At 41.3% G+C, this 12,523-nt stretch overlaps 1 protein-coding gene across 3 annotated transcripts in view; it reads right to left on the reverse strand.

Annotated features, from left to right (window-relative positions):
- The window catches only part of txndc16 (thioredoxin domain containing 16), a 68,209-nt gene that overhangs the window by 34,371 nt on the left and 21,315 nt on the right, over window positions 1-12,523 (reverse strand). For all 3 annotated transcript variants that reach the window (XR_005995389.2, XM_041848312.2, XM_041848310.2), the window contains exons 17-18: window positions 6,294-6,475; window positions 5,723-5,913 (exon numbers count right to left, since the gene is read on the reverse strand). Coding sequence is in view for 2 of the 3 variants with exons in the window: in XM_041848312.2 (XP_041704246.2) it covers window positions 5,723-5,913; window positions 6,294-6,475 (373 nt within the window). In the remaining variant the exon portion in view is untranslated. The remainder of the gene's footprint in view (window positions 1-5,722; window positions 5,914-6,293; window positions 6,476-12,523) is intronic.

Genomic DNA, 12,523 nt, shown 5'->3' on the forward strand with positions numbered 1-12,523 from the left:
TATAAGGACTGAATGCTAAGTTAAGGCTATCAAGCTTAACTTAGGCTACCAAACAGATCTGACTGCTACTTCAATTAGCACAGAGGTGTCAAAGCCCTTGAGGTGTGAGGTGTCAAAGCCCTTGAGCCCAACAATGGCAGGAGAGTTCAAGCCTACCCCACCCAATTGCAGAGGCCTTTGAAGCCCCCTCCTGCTGTGCACAGGTCATTACAATACAGTACCCCCTGGATTCAACTCCATTTTGAACTGATATGCAGCCAGGACACTTCAATTGTAAATTACCTCAATAAGAAACAATATTTTTGCTTTGATAACATCAGAAGATATCCTCCTCGCGCGCTAAAAAATACAATAGCCACAGGACAACTTTGTTTGGACGTAGCTAGCTGGGATCTTCTACAAGGAATCTGCCTCCCAAAAAAGTTTATCCCAAGTGGGTGTGACACCTACCCCCATTGCCTGCTGCACAGCTGCTTGGATTCCACCTGGCAATCTGTTCACCATCTGTCCTGGCATGTCTTCCCCTGTCTGGTACAGGTACCCCCGCCACACTCCCCCCTCTCTCCCGAGCTTTCGCTCGCCTCCAGCACACACGCTCTGTTGGGGCGAGTGACTCTGTACTTACGATGGATAGCCACAAGTCGTTATATTTATTTATTGTGCTTTATGATATTTGCATTGTTGACTATGACCTTGCTTGTTTACCCGCCCGTGGGACGGACAGACTGTTCCCACACTCGGGACTCTTACTCTCTATTGGTTACACGGTCTCTTGGATTCCTATTCTAACCACCACTCGCCGGCTTTGTATTCATGTTACCTGATGAAATTGCTGTACAATATGATCTTGTTGCCATCTGATGCACATTCAAATGCCGATTGTATTACTGCTGATGATATCTGGAAATGTGCATGTACACCCTGGCCCATCTACTGTTGCTAGTCCCAATTCTGACTTGTGCTCATATCTGCTTCACTGATATCTGCTCTCGTAAAAGCCTGGGCTTTCTGCACATTAACACAAGAAGCTTATTACCTAAAATTGATCAATTAAAAGTGTGGGTTCACAGCTCCAATCCAGATGTATTACTGAGACGTGGTTAAGAAAGAGTGTTTTGAACACTGATGTTAACCTTTCTGGTTATAACCTTTTTCGGCAAGACAGATCTTCCAAAGGTGGTGGAGTAGCAATCTTTACCAAGGAACACCTTCAGTGCTCGGTTGTCTCCACCAAGTCTGTCCCCAAACAATTTGATTTGCTGGTTTTAACCATTACGCTTTCAAATAGCCCTTTGTTGACTGTTGCTGGGTGTTATCGTCCACCATCAGCACCGGCCTGTACCCTACCTGCCCTAAGCTCTCTCCTGGCCCCTTACACTAAGTCTGAATTTGTCCTGCTAGGTGACCTAAACTGGGACATGTTTAAACCACCTGATCAAGTCCTAAAGCAATGGGACTCACTAAATCTTTATCAGATTATTACCAATCCCACAAGGTATGACTCCAAACACCCAGAAAAGGCTACTCTCCTTGATGTTATCCTCACAAATAATCCTGATAGGTATCAGTCTGGTGTTCTGTAATGACCTTAGTGATCACTGTTTTACAGCCTGTGTTCGTAATGGCTACTCAGTGAAACGACCTGTCCTGATTTGTCATAGAAGCTTGCTAAAAACTTGAATGAGCAAGCCTTCCTTCATGACCTGGCCCCTGTAAATTGGTATAGAATCAGCTTGATCCCCTCTATCGATGATGCTTGGACCTTCTTTTTTTATATTTTCAGTGGTATTTTTAACAAACACGCCCCCATTTAAGAAAATGAGAATAAAAAAAACTGGTTCAGCCCCTGGTTCGACCGTGATCTGGCAGAGTTACTCCACCTCAAGAATTCCATTGGCGAAAGGCTCGGCACACGCTTACTCAGGCGGACTGGCTCTCATTCAGGCAAATGAGAAATAAGTGCACTCAGGCTATCCGGAAGGCTAAAGCTAGTTACTTTAAGGAGCAGTTCTCTCTGTGGGTCTAACCCTAAGAAGTTCTGGAAAACGGTTAAAGACCTGGAGAATAAACCCTCCTCCTCACAGCTGCCCATGTCCCTTAATGTTGCTGATGTGGTTGACAAAGAGCACATGGCTGAGCTCTTTAAATCACCACTTCATTAAGTCAGGATTCCTATTTGACTCAGCCATGCCTCCTTGCCAGTCCAACATTTCCTCATCTCCCAGTCCTTTTAAAGCGACTAGCCCTGATGCTCCTCCCTCTTTTCCCCCTGCCCCGCTACAAAGTTTCTCCCTGCAGGCGGTCACGGAGTCCGAGGTGCTAAAGGAGCTCCTTAAAACTTGACACCAAAAAACCATCTGGGCCAGATGGTTTAGAACTTTTCTTCTTTAAGGTTGCAGCCCCTTTTATCACCAAGCCGGTCTCTGACCTTTTTAACATGTCTCTCCTCTCTGGGGAGGTTCCCATTCCTTTGAAGGCAGCCACGGTGCGTCCTTTATTTAAAGGGGGAGATCAAGCTGATCCTAACTGCTATAGGCCAATTAAAATGTTTCCCTATTTATCAAAAGTGTTGGAAAAACTTGTCAATATTCAGCTGACTGGCTTTCTTGATGTCTATAGTATTCTCTCTGGTATGCAACCTGGTTTCCTCTCAGGTTATGGATGTGTCACTGGCAACCTTAAAAAGGTCCTAAATGATGTCACCATTGCCCTTGATTCTAAGCAATGTGGTGCTGCTATTTTTATTGACTTGGCCAAAGCGTTTGATACGGTAGACCATTCTATCCTTGTCGGCCGGCTACGGAGTATTGGTGTCTGAGGGGTCTTTGGCCTGGTTTGCTAACTATCTCTCTCAAAGAGTGCAGTGTATAAAGTCAGAACATCTGCTATTTCAGCCACTGCCTGTCACCAAGGGAGTACCCCAAGGCTCGATCCTAGGCCCCACGCTCTTGGTTTCCTCTATCGTAATCGCTCCTCTTTCACCCCAGCTGCCAAACTAACCCTGATTCAGGTGACCATCCTACCCATGCTAGATTACGGAGACGTAATTTATAGATAGGCAGGTAAGGGTGCTCTCGAGCGGCTAAATGTTCTATACCATTCGGCCATCAGATTTGCCACCAGTGCTCATTATAGGATACATCACTGCACTCTATACTCCTCTGTAAACTGGTCATCTCTGTATACCCATAGCAAGACCCACTGGTTTATGCTTATTTACAAAACCCTCTTAGGCCTCACTCTCCCCTATCTGAGATACCTACTGCAGCCCTCATCCTCCACATACAACACCCGTTCTGCCAGTCACATTCTGTCAAAGGTCCCCAAAGCACTCACACATCCCTGGGTCGCTCCTCTTTCCAGTTCGCTGCAGCTAGCGACTGGAACGAGGTGCAAAAAAAACACTCAAAACTGGACAGTTTTATCGCCATCTCTTCATTCAAAGACTCAAATCATGGACACTCTTACTGACAGTTGTGGCTGCTTCGCGTGATGTATTGTTGTCTCTACCTTCTTGCCCTTTGTGCTGTTGTCTGTGGCCAATAATGTTTGTACCATGTCTTGTGCTGCTACATGTTGTGCTGCTGCCATGTTGTGTTGCTACCCTACCATGTTGATTTCATGTTGGGTTGCTACCTTGCTGTGTTGTCATGTGTTGCTGCCATGCTATGTTGTTGTCTTAGGTCTCTTTATGTAGTGTTGTCTCTCTTGTTGTGATATGCGAGACCACTGCAAAATTATCAGTTTCTCTGGTTTTACTATTTATAGGTATGTGTTTGGGTAAAAATAACACTGTTTTATTCTATAAACTACTGACAACATTTCTCCCAAATTCCAAATAAAAATATTGTCATTTAGAGCATTTATCTGCAGAAAATGACAACTTATCAAAATAACAAAAAATATGTTGTGTTGTCAGACATTGAATAATGCAAAGAAAATAAGTTCATGTTCATTTTTAAACACAATACTAATGTTTTAACTTAGGAAGAGTTCAGAAATCAATATTTGGTGGAATAACCCTGATTTTCAATCACAGCTTTCATGCGTCTTGGCATGCTCTCCACCAGTCTTTCACATTGATGTTGGGTGACTTTGTGCCACTCCTGGCGCAAAAATTCAAGCAGCTCGGCTTTGTTTGATGGCTTGTGACCCTCCATCTTCCTCTTGATCACGTTCCAGAAGTTTTCAATGGGGTTCAGGTCTGGAGATTGGGCTGGCCATGACAGGGTCTTGATCTGGTGGTCCTCCATCCACACCTTGATTGACCTGGCTGTGTGGCGTGGCGCATTCTCCTGCTGGAAAAACCAATCCTCAGAGTTGGGGAACAATGTCAGAGCAAAAGGAAGCAAGGTTTCTTCCAGGACAACCTTGTACGTGGTTTGATTCATGCGTCCTTCACAAAGACAAATCTGCCCAATTCCAGCCTTGCTGAAGCACCCCCAGATCATCACTGATCCTCCACCAAATTTCACAGTGGGTGCGAGACACTATGGCTTGTAGGCCTCTCCAGGTCTCCATCTAACCATTAGACGACCAGGTGTTGGGTAAAGCTGAAAATTGGACTCACCAGAGAAGATTACCTTATTCCAGTCCTCTACAGTCCAATCCTTATGGTCTTTTGCAAACCTCAGCCTGGCTCTTCTTTGCTTCTCATTGACGAAGGGCTTTTTTCTAGCTTTGCACGACTTCAGCCCTGCCCCTAGGAGCCTGTTTCGAACCATCCTCGACGTGCACTTCACCCCAGCTGCCGTTTGCCATTCTTTTTGTAGGTCACTTGATGTCATCCTACGGTTGTTGAGTGACATTCGAATGAGTTGGCGGTCATCCCGGTCAGTAGTAATTTTCGCCCTCTGCCGGTCTGTAGCTTTGTTGTCCCCAATATCTGCTGCTTGACCTTGTTCTTATGAACCGCCGTCTTTGAAATTTTAAGGATGGAAGCAACCTGACGCTCACTGTATCCCTCTGCCAGTAAAGCCAGAATTGAACCCTTCTTTTCCTCACTCAAAACTTTCCTTTTCAACTCTTTTGACATTTTGATTAATATTACTTTTGAGGTACTATTAGCACTGTTTTTGCCATCCAGCTGGTCCTATTGCAAGAGGATAGTGATGACCACAGCAGTGGTTTTTATACTTCTCCTCGTTAAATAAGATTTGGTTCAGGTGATCACTTAATCAGTACCTAATTCAGTAGAATGAGGTGTGCCTGTGTTGGAATTCAACAGACACTGGAATGGAAGCCATATGTAGAGATGCTGATTCAAGAAAAATTTGCAGTGGTCTCTTAATTTTTTCCACAGCTGTATAGCACAACATTTAAATACACTAGTAATAATAATAATAATAATAATATAATAATAATAAATATATATATAAATATATATAGACAGAGGTGAATGAATGAACTGATGTGGGACTGGGAACATGCAAATAGGAGCTGGTAGTCAGAGCCTTCAACTTGCAGCCATGGCAGCAGAGCTTTGTGTGCCCCTTAAAAGGCCAGAAACTACAGGTGCAAATGCAGCATTCGTCAATCATCATACAGTGCACTTCCATAGGGGGATGCAAAGTACAAGTTGAAAGTTAACTGATTGTTCTTTGCTGATAAACTCATTTCTACAACTAGTGTTCAGTAGTCATTTTGGTCACTGCCAGTGTCAAGTATGTAAATCAAGGGGAGACACTGTACAAAGAAAAGTACTTAAACCCCCCACCCATACCTGCAGGTGGTTCTTCACCATCCTCCACTCTCTGCAGCCACTGCAGAATGGGCTGTACCATTAGGGGTCTGCCAGCGGGGTAGTGGAAGACCTCTCCTCCTGCAGCAAGCTGGGAGAGCACCAGGGCAGGAAGCAGGGGCAGGGAACCCAGGTATGCCTCCAGGACAGCCTTACCTGCAGGGGTGCGACCCCTGGAACACACAAGACACCCATCAACACCAAAATACACCCTGCATCCACCGGTTTTTCCATCCAACCATGACTCAGTCAATGAGCTGAGATTCAATTCAAAACGTTGAGATAAAAGAAAAACCAGTTCATGAAAATTGGAGTTGAAAAGACAACGGCATTATAAAACCCCAATTCTGAATCATATTTTGCCTTGAAACAGTATATTGAAATGTGGAGGACAAGATAAAGACAATGACGTACGTTTAATGCCAATGACACTAGAACTAAACCTTTCAGTCACATAGTTGGGCTATGGCTGCCTTGCCCTGAACTTTGTGTTCCTGAAACTCTGAAACCTAAACCTTAATTGATGTGGGAAACTTAATACTCCGGTACATACAGGTGGATCCAGCAGGGCAGGTAGGGCTTGAACCATCCTGTGTTCAGCAGACTCCTCATATCCTCCAATACTCCCTTGTTCCCTTTCCTCCCCCTCTCCTCATCTTCTTCTCCCACAAACAGCAGCAGGAGGGGTTTCTTTAGCTCCAGATACAGGGGCAGGTTCTCCACTGTCAATTCCGGCTGGAAGGGGTAGAGACAGCGAAAAAAGGTGATCAATGATATATACAGTGTCTTGTAAAGTATTCAGACTGCTTGGATTTCTTCACATTTTATTTTGTTACAAAGTGGGATTAAAATTGATTTGTAATTTTTTTGTCCACAATCTACTCAAAATACTCAGTCAAAGTGGAAGAAATTAGAACATTTTGAAAGATATTTAAAAAATAAAATTAAAAAATAAAAAGAGTCGTTGCACAGGTATTCAGCCCCTTTGTTTAGGCAAGCGTAAATTAGTTCAGGAGTCAAATTTGGCTTAACAAATCACATAAGTTACATGGACTCACTCGTGTGACATAATAGGGGTTGAAATTATTTTTGAATGACTAACCCTTCTTCTGTCCCCCATTCATACAAATCTGTAAGGTCCCTCAGTCAAGTATTGAATTTCAAGCACAGATTCAACTACAAAGACCAGGGAGCTTTTCGAAAGCCTCAAAGAAGGGCAGTGATTGGTAACAATAACACATCAGTCATTGAATATCTCTTTAAGCATGGTCAAGTTAATACATTATGCATTATACTACCCAGACAGAGATGCAGTCGTCCTTCTTAACTGAGCTGCAGGACAGGAGTGAAACGGCTCAAGGATGTTACAATGAGGCCATTGGTGATTTTAAAACAGTTAGAGTTCAATGGCTGTGATGGTAGAAAACTGAGGATGGATCAACATTGTAGTGACTCCACAATAATGACAGAGTGAAAAAAATATTCCAAAACATGCATCTTGTATGCAACAAGGCACTAAAGTAATACTGAAAAAAAAAAAAAATGCAAAGGAATACACTTTTTGGCCTAAATGCAAAGCCTTACGTTTGGGGCAAATTCAACACAACACACCACTGAATAACTGCATCCTTATTTTCAAGCATGGTGGTGGCTGAATCATGGGATGGGTATTCTTGATATCAGAAAATACTGTGGAGTTTTTCCAGGATTAAAATAAACGGGACGGAGCTAAACACAGGCAAAATCCTAGAGGAAAACCTGCTTCAGTCTGCTTTACACTGGGAGAGGAATTCACCTTTCAACAGGACAAACCTACACAGGAGTTGTTTACCAAGAACAGTGAATGTTCCCAAGTGGCCAAGTTACAGTTTTGACTTAAATCTGCTTGAAAATCTATGGCAAGACTTGAAAATTGCCATCTAGCCATGATCCAACGTCGTCACAGAGCTTGAAGAATGTATGTATGTATGTATGTCTACACTGTATTTCTGATCAATTTGATGTTATTTTAAATGGACTTGTTTTTGTTTTAAACAAGGAAATGTCTAAGTGACCCCAAACTTTTGAACGGTAGTGTATACACACACACACAGTTGAAGTCGGAAGTTTTACATACACCTTAGCCAAATACATTTAAACTCAGTTTTTCACAATTCCTGACATTTAATCCAAGTAAAACATTCCCTGTCTTAGGTCAGTTAGGATCACCACTTTATTTTAAGAATGTGAAATGTCAGAATAATAGTAGAGAATGATTTATTTCAGCTTTTATTTCTTTCATCACATTCCCAGTGGGTCAGAAGTTTACATACACTCAATTAGTATTTGGTAGCATTACCTAAAATTGTTTAACGTCGGTCAAACGTGTCGGGTAGCCTTCCACAAGCTTCCCACAATAAGTTGGGTGAATTTTGGCCCATTCCTACTGACAGAGCTGGTGTAACGGAGTCCGGTTTGTAGGCCTCCTTGCTCGCACACGCTTTTTCAGTTCTGCCCACACATTTTTTATAGGATTGAGGTCAGGATTGAGGTCACTTTGTTGTCCTTCAGCCATTTTGCCACAAATTTGGAAGTATGCTTGGTGTCATTGTCGATTTGTGATAGGAATTAAAATATATACAGGTTAAAAGTAAATGACTAAATGTTCCACCCTTATAGTTGTGAAATGTTCTTGTTTTAAGTATGATTAGTACTTTCTTAGTAGTGACTAATTATTACACTCTGAAACTGTGTGAGATGTGTTAGAATCTACTACCTGGTAATGTGTGAGTGTAGGACCAGTAAAGATTATGACATTGTGCTACTATTTAGCAATGTGAGTAAGAGTTAGGCCAGACAACAAAGGACAAGGAGAACTGTCTACAGGCAACTGAGAAACCAAGATAACTGAGGAATTTAGGGAGGAGAGATACTGTTAGGCTTGAAAGTGTGTGTGTGTGTGTGTATATTAAAGTAATCCTTCTACCCCCCCAAAAAAAAATTGTAAAGTGGTTATCCCACTGGCTATAGGGTGAATGCACCAATTTGTGAGTCGCTCTGGATAAGAGCGTCTGCTAAATGACGTAAATGTGCCCTTGAGCAAGGCACTTAACCCTAATTGCTCCTGTAAGTCGCTCTGGATAAGAGCGTCTGCTAAATGACTAAAATGTAAATGTATGTGTGTGTGTGAACTGATGGTCAGGAGAGCAGTTTTAAAGTGGAAAACTACAGCCCGCCTACAGAGAGGAGGGATTTTTTGTATGACGTATGAGTATAAAAGATGGACTCTGAAATTGTGATGGCAGAATTCTCAATGAATAAATCTCTGACTATGCAGACCGGGACTCTGTCCGTTACTTAAATCCCAAAAGACTTACAACCTTTTGGGAGACGCACAGTGACACTGAAATAGTTTGTTAAATAATTCACGTAACAATTTGGAAGACCCATTTGCGACCAAGCTTTAACTTCCTGACTGATGTCTTGAGATGTTGCTTCAATATAGCCACAATTTTCCTTCCTCATGATGCCATCTATTTTGTGAAGTGCACCAGTCCCTCCTGCAGCAAAGCACCCCCACAGCATGATGCTGCCACCCCCGTGCTTCACGGTTGGGATGGTGTTCTTCGGCTTGCAAGCGTCCCCCCCTTTTCCTCCTAACATAACAATGGTCATTATGGGCAAAGAGCTATATTTTTGTTTCATCAGACCAGAGGACATTTCTCCAAAAAGTACGATCTTTGTCCCCATGTGCAGTTGCAAACCGTAGTCTGGCTTTTTTATGGCGGTTTTGGAGCAGTGGCTTCTACCTTGCAGAGTGGCCTTTCAGGTTATGTCGATATAGGACTCGTTTTACTGTGGATATAGATACTTTTGTACCCGTCTCCTCCAGCATCTTCACAAAGGTCCTTTGCTGTTGTTCTGGGATTGAGTTGCACTTTTCGCACCAAAGTACGTTAATCTATAGGAGGCAGAACGCGTCTCCTTCCTGAGCGGTATGACGGCTGTGTGGTCCCATGGTGTTTATACTTCCGTACTATTGTTTGTACAGATGAACGTGGTACCTTCAGGCATTTGGAAATTGCTCCCAAGGATGAACCAGACTTGTGGAGGTCTACAATTTGTTTTCTGAGGTCTTGGCTGATTTCTTTTGATTTTCCCATGATGTCAAGCAAAGAGGCACTGAGTTTGAAGGTAGGCATTGAAATACAGCCACAGGTACACCTCCAATTGACTCAAATGATGTCAATTAGCCTTTCAGAAGCTTCTAAAGCCATGACATCATTTTCTGGAATTTTCCAAGCTGTTTAAAGGCACAGTCAACTTAGTGTATGTAAACCCTCTGGAATTGTGATACAGTGAATTATAAGTGAAATAATCTGTCTGTAAACAATTGTTGGAAAAATTACTTGTGTCATGCACAAGGTAGATGTCCTAACCGACTTGCCAAAACTATAGTTTGATGACAAGAAATGTGTGGAGTGGTTGAAAAACGAGTTAATGACTCCAACATAAGTGTATGTAAACTTCCGACTTCAACTCTGTGTATTTTTAAAAAATGTCTAATATTGCACAATCCAGGTGTGTAAAGCATTCAGACTTACCCAAGACACAGCTGTAGTCGCTGCCAAACTGTGTTTCTAACATATATTGACTAAGGGAGATGAATACTTATGCAACGACTATATTTTAGTTATTTAATTTCTATGAATCTTATTTTTTTTAAATGTATGTGCCCACTTCGACAGAGTATTGTGTACATTGACACTTTAAAAGAAATTAAATACATTTTAAATCACACTTTGTAATAATACCATGTGAAGAAATCCAAGAGGTATGAATACTTTTGCAAGGCACTCTATATCTCTGATTAACACTCAATGTATGAGAACATTTTAATTTAAAAAGATTAAGAATATTACATTAAGACATTCTGTAACACGCATTTATAAAACCAACTACCTATGAAAAGTAGAGGAACATGTCGCTACAACGCTTGTCTCCATTTGCTCATTCACAACGTACTCTGTAGTATTACATTACCAAATACACTCCTTCATTCGTATTTGGACAGTGAAGATAAAACATTTTATTTGGCTATTCTCCAGAATGTTTCATATTAAGCGACAGTACAGAACGTCAGCTGTTTTATCGTTTAGAAATTAAATTAAAAGCATTTGTATCTAGTCCCCCCATTTGAAGAAGTCATAAGTATTTGGACAAATTCACACAGTGCCTCCAGAAAGTATTCATACCCCTTGACTTTTTCCACATTTTGTTGTGTTACAGCCTGAATTTAAAAATGATTAAATTTAGATTTGTCACTGGCCTACCCACAATACCCCCAGAATGGAAAAGTGGAATTATGTATTACTACATTTTTACAAATTAATAAAACATGAAAAGCTGAAATGTCTTGAGTGGTAAGCCTAAATAGGTTCAGGAGTAAAAATTTGCTTAACAAGTCACATAGGTTGCTTGGACTCTGTGCAATAGTGTTTAATAGTGTGATTTATGAATGACTACCTCATCTCTGTACCCCACATACAATTATCTGTAAGATCCCTCAGTTGAGCAGTGAATTTCAAACACAGATTCAACCACAAAAGACCAAGGAGGTTTTCCAATGCCTCACAAAAAAACAAAACAGACATTGAATATCTCTTTGAGAATGGTGAAGTTATTAATTACACTTTGGATGGTGTATCAATACACCCAGTCACTACAAAGATACAGGCATCCTTAACTCAGTTGCCGAGGAAGGAAACTGCTCAGGGATTTCACCATGAGGCCGATGGTGACTTACAGAGATTAAATAGGATAGGCTGTGATAGGAGAAATCTGAGGATGAATAAACATTGTAGTTACTCCACAATACTAACCTAATTGATAGAGTGAAAAGGAAGCCTGTACAGAATACAAATATTCCAAAACATGCATCCTGTTTGCAATAAGGCACTAAAGTAAAACTGCAAAAAATGTGAACTTTATGTCCTGAGTACAAGGCGTTTTGTTTGGGGCAAATCCAACATAACCCATTACTGAGTACCACTCTTCATATTTTCAAGCATGATCATGGCTGCATCATGTTATGGGTATGCTTGTCATCAGTATGGACTAGGGAGTTTATGATGAAAAAATAAACAGAATAAAGCTAAGCACAGGCAAAATCCTAGCGGAAAACCTGGTTCAGTCTGCTTTCCAACAGACACTGGGAAACAAATTCACCTTTCAGCAGGTAAATAATCTAAAAAACAAAGGCGAAATATACACTGAAGTTGCTTACCAAGACAACATAGAATGTTCCTGAGTGGTCCAGTTGGTTTTGACTTAAATCTTCTTGAAAATCTATGGCAAGACTTGAAAATGGCTGTCTAGCAATGATCAACAACCAACTTGCAGAGCTTGAAGAATATAAAAAAATAATAAATGTGCAAATATTGTACAATCCAGGTGTGCAAAGCTCTTAGAGACTTACCCAGAAAGACTCACAGCTGTAATCGCTGAAAAAGGTGATTCCTCATGTATTGACTCAGGGGGTTGAATACTTACCTAATCAAGATATACTGTTTGAGTATTTTATTTTTCCATTATTCTTTTTCAAATGTTAGACTTTTTCTTCCACTTTGACAGAGTATTTTGTATAGATCGTTGACAACAAAAAAAGACAAATCAATTTTAATCCCACTTTGTAACAACAAAATGTGGGAAAAGTCAAGGGGTGTGAATACTTTCTGAAGGCACTGTGTATGACAGTAGTCAAAAAGTTTAGTATTTGGTTCCATATTCCTTGCACACAATAAC

Source organism: Coregonus clupeaformis, chromosome 34 (genome assembly GCF_020615455.1).
Source record: "Coregonus clupeaformis isolate EN_2021a chromosome 34, ASM2061545v1, whole genome shotgun sequence".
In the NCBI taxonomy this organism is placed as follows: Eukaryota; Metazoa; Chordata; class Actinopteri; order Salmoniformes; family Salmonidae; genus Coregonus; species Coregonus clupeaformis.